This window comes from Podarcis cretensis, assembly GCF_951804945.1.
Source record: "Podarcis cretensis genome assembly, chromosome: 11".
Lineage (NCBI taxonomy): Eukaryota > Metazoa > Chordata > Lepidosauria > Squamata > Lacertidae > Podarcis > Podarcis cretensis.
The window spans coordinates 35,796,632-35,805,239 of record NC_137180.1 but is presented as its reverse complement, the minus strand read 5'-3'; the positions used below and the strand labels follow the sequence as shown (position 1 = coordinate 35,805,239).

General features: G+C 43.8%; 1 protein-coding gene across 1 annotated transcript; it reads right to left on the bottom strand.

Moving 5' to 3' along the window:
• BTF3 (basic transcription factor 3) lies at positions 1-6,059 on the bottom strand. Its single transcript, XM_079995895.1, has 6 exons — positions 5,904-6,059; positions 5,377-5,445; positions 3,136-3,249; positions 2,776-2,977; positions 1,471-1,527; positions 1-295 (listed from the first exon to the last, which is right to left on the bottom strand). The coding sequence occupies exons 2-6, from the start codon at positions 5,443-5,445 to the stop codon at positions 249-251; spliced, it is 489 nt and encodes a 162-aa protein (XP_079852021.1). The 5' UTR covers positions 5,904-6,059; the 3' UTR covers positions 1-248.
• Between the last annotated feature and the right edge of the window lie 2,549 nt (positions 6,060-8,608).

The window sequence follows — 8,608 nt, the reverse complement described above, 5'->3', positions numbered from 1 at the left end:
TTTGCCTAAACATTTAGTCTTTATTAGCATTTTTATGTGGTACTTTTCAATTTTGTATACTTTCAACCCAGCCATGAATAATTAAATGCTCCGTGCACTAGCAATAACTGAAGAGAGCTGCAATTTGAAGGACTTTCCAATTAGAGATCTTAGACTTCTTAAGATCAGTACAAAAATGTTACAAATAAAAAGTCACAATATAAAATAGCAGCTCCATGTAATGTTCAAGTTTTACTCAAAGTGACAGTTCAGTTTGCTTCGTTCTTTGATGCCTCATCAAAGTTCTCCACAAGATCTGAAAAGGAGAATTAACAACAGTCAGGCTTTTAACATGCAAAGAATCAGCACTGCCATTTCCAAGTCTTTCATCCTAAAATCCAGTTTGCTGAATTATAAACAAGTTATCTACCATAGAACATTAAGCATTAAAGCCCACTGGACAAGTACCCAACTATACCCATCTGTAACCTTCCAGTTATTTTCTGCAATCCAGCAAGTAGAAGTGAAACTTAAGCTCTATTCAGGTGTTTTATCAGATGATGAGGGAGAGCTAAGAAGAGGATCCTAACTCTGCCCCTACCCAATCACCCTCCATTAGCCATAGGAATCAGTTCTGTAGTAAGGATCCTTTCTATGCATGTAGACTCCCTATGCGATTTAAACCTGATTTTTCCAGATCTCTAAAATCACATAGGGAGCTTACATACTTCAGATGTTATACCTCAACTCATGTGGGTCAACAGGAACAGCAAGAATGAGACAGATCTAGCACACTCATCCTCACTCCTCTCTATGCATGAGGGAACAGTGCTTTTGTATTTAGCCAAAATGTACTCCGACAGGTAAACCACCACCATGTTCTTGCCATCCTCCTCAACCTGACAGATATCAGGTCTAAAAGACAAAATAGGTTCTTGGGATCTGCTTTTGAACAGCCAGCACCTGGAAACCATTGCCCCATAGACAGGCCTAATTCAGTTTTTCTATTGTATCTCACTGTCATCAGATATCCTAGGAACAAACATAATGACTTAAATGTGTCCTGTGTGAGTGAAAAGGCACTTCTACTCATACAATTTTAGCAATATCCCTTCTTACTACAGCCCCTATGCACCAGGAGTTCCAACCCTCTGATTTTCAGACACTGCAATGAGAATCAGAAAATAAGGAAACCCCATTCCATGACCAGAACTCTGCTCTGCTCTCGAAATGCAGTGTGGTACCAGAAACTAAAAAGTCAACTACCCAAATCCATTAAGGTAAGCACCAAAGAAAACACATAAGCAAACACATCAAGACCTAGAGCACTAGATTTAAGCATGAACCAGAGAACTAACTATTCTTCCTGCACAGATGTATTTTGTTTCATTATTGTTGCTATCTAAATGCCATAACACTTTCTCTTCGTTACCTTGTTCATTCCTCACACTCATTACTTTTGTAAGAAAAGAAATGAAGACTTGTTTTTACCTGGAACTTCATCGTCATCTTCCTCACCAGTAGCAAGAGGTGCTTTTCCATCCACAGCTGTAATCACAAGCAGATTGACACAAATGAGACAGGCTTTTCCAAAACTAGCCAAATTAGCAGCAAAACACAGTAACTGATTACAACCCTGTGCCCACTTACTTGGGAGTAAGTCCCACTGAACTCAGCATGACTTATTTCTAATTATCTTGGCTTCTACTGCATGTGCTTTATCCCTAAGTACCCACTCTAGAATATCGTGCTCATCAACCACTCCCTTCCACAGTAGTCCACAGCCTTTAACTGCGTGTTGTTTGCTAGAATACAGCCTAAGCAGAGGACTCCAAAACGCTGTCTGACAAAGCAGAAACAAGCAGTCAAACTTCAGTCATGAAGAGGTTCCTTCAAGCAATAAAAGGCATTAAGTCCCATATCCATCCCTTTGAGAGAAGGAGCTTCTGAACACATTCTCATATTCAGGGAAGTAACAAATCAAATGTTTTTGAAGAATAGCCATTTCAATCTAAGATTCTTTGAAGCACAGAATGAAGAGTACCCCATGCACCATTTGTTTCTAAATATAACAGCTGAAAATATATTTTGCTTAAATATGACCTGTCCTAGCCACATGCACATATAGGTACTAATTAGCCAATATAGCCATGGTTAAGCTTCTCAGTACTTGTTCAGGTGTTTCCCTATGGGACCGGCAGAAAAGTTTTTTCCTACCCACCCCAAGCAAGTGGGATTTCCTCTAATGCTAGAAAATAAAACGCTTTCAATTGAGGAGGGATCCACTCTCTCCATGGTACAATCCCCTGGGGAAGGTTATATAAAGGACAACATCTGAACAGGTTCTCTATTTCATAAGCTTCAGATAGCCACTGTGAGACTTGGGTCTCCAGCTGGTTTTGGATGACAACTCCAAGCACCCTTAACCACCTGCTAGCTAGGGATGATGGGAGTTGTAGTCCAAAAACAGCTGAAAACCCAAATTTGGGAAACACTTCTTTACACCAATAATATCCTTCTTAGTATAATTCAGGGCTATGACTCTATGACTAAGCAGCTTTGATATCATGTCTTGTTTCTGAAAAGCAACTGGATGTCCCAACCACCAGCAACAGCAGCACACACACATCAAATGAAATTAGATGGGCTGATATTTTCTCAGTGGCTTCTCTAAGAGAGGTCACTCCTGTGGACACCCAAAGCCAAAAAGAACATTATAAAGCAAACAAACACTGCAAGCCCCATGTTGGTGCAAGAATTTTAATTCTCAGAGTGAGTCTTCCAAGTTCTACTCACGTTGTTTGGGCAGAGCCTCTGCTAGTCTCCTCAAGCTAGTCAGACTGTCAGCACCAAGCTGGTTTAAGATGCTAGGCAGCATTTCAGTCAGCTGCTTTGTCTCAGCATGGCCTGTGATTGTGAAAGTGTTAGCTGCTAAAGATGCTTGAACTTTAGGGTTGTTGAAGTGGATGACAGTGCCCTGGTTGGTAAACATGTTCACCTGCAAAGCAACACAATTTTTTTGAGCAAGCAAACCTTTGCAATCACAATGAACTTTAATATGAAAACTACAGTGATAATATTCTCAAATGAGTTAAAACCAGTACTTCTCAGAAAAAAGAATTTATGAAAGCAACATAAAAACAAAACAGTAGTTACCTCTTCAATACCAGAGATGTTATTTACTCCAAGTTTCTTTAATGAAAACTGAAGCTTCTTGTCATCTGCTGTTGCTGTTCTGTGAACCACCTTCTTCTTTCTACGGGCAGTACCCTATGAATAAGGAGACTAAATGTTAAGTCCTCTCAAAATGTACGAATTCCAAGTAGCAAAATGGCATGCAACTCTATTCTATTCCTGGCTGTAACTTAATAAAAATGTCTATTTCAGAAGCTAGGTAACAATACCAAACTGGCTACTAAAGAGAAGTGAGTGACCACTAACGAACTAATTTCTGTTCGCAGGAATTATGAAAGCAAGGCCTGAAGTAGATATTTGTCTGGTGGCCTCTGGCAAGCAAGAATCTACCCCCAGAAAGCAGGCAGAGTAGCTTTCAAACACTCAAGAGTCACTTACTATTTTCTCAAGCAAGCAACATCCCACAAACGAGCAGCACAAGTATATCTAGGCAGATACCTTAAAAAAAAAATTCTTGGATAGCAGGGAATTGTTTCTACAGATTTTGCTGCAACACCAAATTAAGATTAGAGTTTTGTTTTGTTTTTCATTTTTGGTCATTTACTTTAATTTGAATAATTTATCTGAGCAGATGTCTGGCTGGAGGGGGAACACAAACATTCTCCAGAGAAAGAAAGAATTAAGCATAACTGTTGCCACACACTATAGGTTTGTTTGTTTACTAACAATAGAATGCATCTCGTATACCACAGTCCAGAATTAGAGAATAAAGAGACAAATGTCAGCACAAGTCATCTTCAGGAACTTTTAGGAAAAATTTCAAGAAGTTACATCTGAGGTAAAGTTATGTTGCCCATAAATATTTGCCAGGACAGGTTGTAGTGTTTACTAGCTAAAAAAATACAGGTTAACTGTTAAGAATAAAATAGTAATTATTAGCAGTTCAACTACTATGGCTTTGCTATAGCTAATAAAATTTTTGGAAACGTTAATGTTAGTGCAAGCATAAGAAAATAGAAATTACTTTAAATAGAACAAAACCAACAAGAACTGTAGGTTGATGCATTTTTAAGCCTCACAACAGTAATTACTTGTACTATATTTTAAAGGCTAAGCTTGTTTTACTTCAATTACATTGACAGACACCTTAAAGTAGTTAGCATAATGAAAATTATAGGTTCCAGCAGTAAGGCACTTATGTTCGGACTTGAAATTCCACTGGCTCCACCTTGATTAAAGATAGGTTTCTGATGCAAGTTGTACATAATAAAAGCTGACAAAAGTATTAGGTAAAAAACTGGTGGCTGCATATACATTAGGTAGTTTAAACCTTTACAGCAGAATCCTAAGCATGTTTCCTCGAAAGCCAAGTCTGAGTTTACTCTCAAGCCATGTGTTTCATACTGCAGCCTTGTAAATTACAGGAAATTTTGCTGTTACACAAAATCCTACAGCAACCCTACACCATGAGTAAAAGTATTTTCATCGGCCAGCCTTTTACCAAACTATCAACATTGATATTTGAACACAGTTACATTCTTTGTGCTCATTCAGGCATTAATAATATTGTGAAAAGTGTACATCAGAAGAGCTATTATGTTTAAAGTCTGCTAACTAATAAACATTTAAGCACTAGTTATTTTGTTATTTCTTATTACCACCCTCCCTAGGGAAAACCGGCCCCACCGTCAACTCAGATAGTTAGAAGGGCAAAGCTTGAGTTGAGAGTTTCCAGAGATGTGACCTACAGGAAAAAGCAGCTAGCTAGAGAGAGTCAGAGAGAAATGTCTGATGACTGTTTTATCTCCAAGGTGCAGCTATGAGAGAAACATGACTCCTTTGGGTTGCTGATGCTGTTAACCTCTTCATCATAGGGTCAGTCTGTACACATGTGTAAAAAAACCCATATATCATAAAGATGCCAGTCTCCGCTATGCGCCCCAGTTCCAAAAGGAAACACAGACCCTCAGCAAGTGCCTGGAACCCCTGAAATCTCTAGGAGACTGGGGTGGGGATGCAACAATATATTGCATATGCCTAAATTCAGGTATAACCTCCTCTTCCCCTCCAAACAACAACAAAATCCTAATTGTCTTCTTCAAAATACAAGCTACAGAAAAACTGTAATAAACATAAATGCAGCGTTGCTAGACAATAATAAAAAAGGCCTGTACAAGTTCTGTAAAATGCAGCAGCTGCAGCCAAGGTGAAAGGAAACACGAATTTTGGAGAGGCAGGGAAGATGAAACGAGGCCACCTTACCTTCCCCCCGATGCGCACTTGAGCTTGCAGCTTAGCTAGTTTTTCTTGATTCATGATAGTTTCTTTCATCTAAGGGAAGAAGAAGAGACGTGAGGCGATCAGGCGGACGACACCCAAGCAAAGAGGCTGGAGAGGGCGGAGAGGGCCCTATGAGCCCGGTTCTCGTGGCGGGCGGCGCCCCGGAAGCCTCCTCACCCTCTTGGGCCCAGGCGAGGGAAGAGAGGCCTCGCCTCACCCTCGGCCGAGCTCGGGCCGTGAGGAACTTTCTGAGGTGAGGCAGGCCGCCTGCGCCACCGCGAGGGATGGCCTTCAAGCCAGAGGAGCCGCTAGGCCGAAAGGGGACCCAAGACACACACCCCCGGAGGCCTGGAGAGAGACGGGCGCACGCAGAACCCAGGGCCCGCGGCTTCTTCGCGGCTCAAAGGCCTCCGAGGGCTCCTTCCAGGCGCACCTGGGGCCGCTGCTCCCACCTCCAGGCCTGTCCATCTCCCTTCCCCCACCTCCCTCAGGTGCCCCCTCCTTTGTACCTTCTCAGAAGGAAGCGGCCCGACCTGGGCAGGGCGAGGAGCTGAAGGGCTGCGGCCTGGAAAGCGCGGAGCCTGACGCGCGCACGCGGAAAAGGACGAAGATGGCCGCCGGAAAAGAAAACAGGAAGCGGCGGCGGCGGCGGGGCGCCGTCGTGACGAAAGCAAGGCAGACGTCCTTACGCGCACGAACAACCCCAGCGTTCGATGCGCATCCTCCGGAGTCTGAGCTTTAGTGCGCGTGCGCTAGCTTAGCTGGCGCTCTCTGCTCGCGCTTTCTGGAGGGAGCAGGCAGGCAGGGTGGTGTGGCACGTGGCTCCCGGGGGCCAGAAGGAAGCGAAGGTCCTGGTCGCGGCTCAGCTCGGTCGTGGATTGCCGCGCCGCCCAGCAAAACAACGACTGGTCGTGGCATATGAATGGTTAAATTGTGCGGCGGGGGGAAGCAATGGCTAAAATCTTTGGATTTGAAAAACAGTTAAATTATCTTTTCAAAGATTCCTTGACGATACCTGATGGGTGCTTATTTTTATATGTTTCATTACAAATATTGTGTGTGTGTGTTTTAAATTCTGTTTTCCCTCTGATTATTTGCAGGGGGGCATGATTGAGTTGTTCTTGGTTGGTTGGTTTTTATTATGTATTTTGTGATTTTATTTTGTGATTTTATCCTGTGAACCGCCCTGAGACCTGTGGGTATAGGGTGGCATATAAATTTAATAAATAAACAAATTACTACTACTACTATTAGGAAAACTAGGGAAACTGGTCGCCTAGCCTACCTATTTATTGTGAAGGCCATCTAGTTCTTATTGAGAGGTTTCTGTGTTCATAGAGCACAATTGAAGTATTTACAAAATTAACTTTGTCTACTTTTCTGTTTTATATATTTATACAATTTAACGCCTTTACTACAGCAGGGTTCAGAATGCTCCAGAATTAATACATTCATTTATCCTCCAGGAAGCAAAAGACATTTGCACAGGCATTTTTTTCAGCCAGAACTCACTGGAACTTAGTTACAGCACCTCTCAGGTGGGCACCATTGCCCATTATAAGAGCACAAGGGTTCCGGCAGCACCTCTTTTTCTTGAAAAATAGGCCTGGCATTGCACATGGTTCCTGCCCTGCCCATTTAACCCTCACAATAATCCTGTGAGGGTGGGCTAGGCTAGGCTGAGAGAGAACGACTGGTCCCATATTGCTCAATCAGCTTCATAGCCTAGTGGGGGTTTGAACCTGAGTCCTGTGGCATCTGAGGTGCCTTGGGTAGTTGTAATGTCTTTGGTGTCTCATATATCGCCACCTTGAGTTAGAATTCCATCCCTGTGGTAGACTGATTCACACCACACAGACCTAAGTTGCAATAAATGAAAGTGATTGTTGGCATCATCATCAAGAGCTTGAATCAAAGCAAGTGTCAGAACTCTTAGAGCTAAAGTTAAAATCAAAGTTCAGTCCATAGGCACACTTTTTAAATATTTCCCTATGGAAAAAGAGCTCCCTGCAAGAAGAAAACAAGCACAGCAATAAGCAAGCTGAACCTTCTTCCCCTCATACTCACTTTTTTCCTTGCAGGGAGAGTTGGGGAGGCAGTAACACCTGGCCCCCCAGCATTACATCCAGAAGTAGTGCTGTCTGCTAGATCATACCAGGATCTGCCACCCCTTTCTTGTGCATGCTGATGACAGCTCTTGAGGGTACAGGAACATAGCTGTCAACCGTCCCTTATTTGGCGGGAAACTCCCTTATCCCAGCACCGTGTCCCGCTGCTGTCCCTTATTGATGATGTCCCTTAAATTTCCCGGGTTTCAAAGGAAGCAGCTCCTCTGCCTCCCTGCCTGCCAGCTAGGGAGGAGGGAGGCTCCAACTGTGTTGCTTGCCCAGCCCACCCCCATCTGGCTTCCTCTCACTATCCTCGGTCCCCGGGAGCCCCGCCCTGCCAGGACTGGCGGGAGCCTCGGGCCCTTCCGCCGCCATCCTCCTCACTGCCACCAAACTGAGTGTCTCTGCCTGGGGCCTCCCCTCTTCCTGTCACCGCCACTCCCGCTAGGCCGTACTGCGGCTGCGCTGTTGAAGGACCCAGATGAGATGGGCAGCCTGGCGCGCCCTATGAATTGCTGAGGAGCCTTGAGAGGAGAGCGAGGGCAACCATAGAGAAAGCAGTTCAGAGAGAGGCGCAGGCAGGTGTTCCAAGGGCTAACCATACAGGGGGGAAAGCGGAGGAAGGACCGCAAGCGCTTCTCCCATAGATTTGTAGTGGTAGACTAGCATAGATGGTCTGTTCTGCGGGTTTACTTCGGGTGCTATTCCCCTCCTTTTCCTCCCGCCCCGCTTGATGGAACTGAGAGCTGCAGATGGAGCATGAGAGAAAAGATACAGAACTGCAGCAGCAGCTTTGTAGCTTGGACTTCGTTTTGTGCGATAAGTGGTTGCTGCTTGTAGTTATTTAATTGCAGTGTTTCATCAGCTGGTGTCTTGAGCAGCAACCTCTGGAAATGAAGGGCTAAAAACCAGTGCTGCTCTCCAAAATTATCTGGTCTCTTTTAACTTCGTATTTCAGCTGGTTGACTAAAATCCCTTATTTTGGCTGCTGATCCCTTATTTTCGAGGCTGCTGGTCCCTTATTTTCAAATCTGTAAGTTGACAGCTATGTACAGGAATGTGGCTGAGTTACAAACTCACAAACAAAAACATTAGCCAGAATCACC

Coding starts and splice junctions, on each gene's coding strand:
- BTF3 (XM_079995895.1), bottom strand. CDS start 5,445: ATGAAAGAAACTATCATGAATCAAGAAAAACTAGCTAAGCTGCAAGCT. Junction 3,250..5,376: donor AAGTGCGCATCGGGGGGAAG/GTAAGGTGGCCT, acceptor CCTTATTCATAG/GGTACTGCCCGTAGAAAGAA. Junction 296..1,470: donor AGATGACGATGAAGTTCCAG/GTAAAAACAAGT, acceptor TCTCCTTTTCAG/ATCTTGTGGAGAACTTTGAT.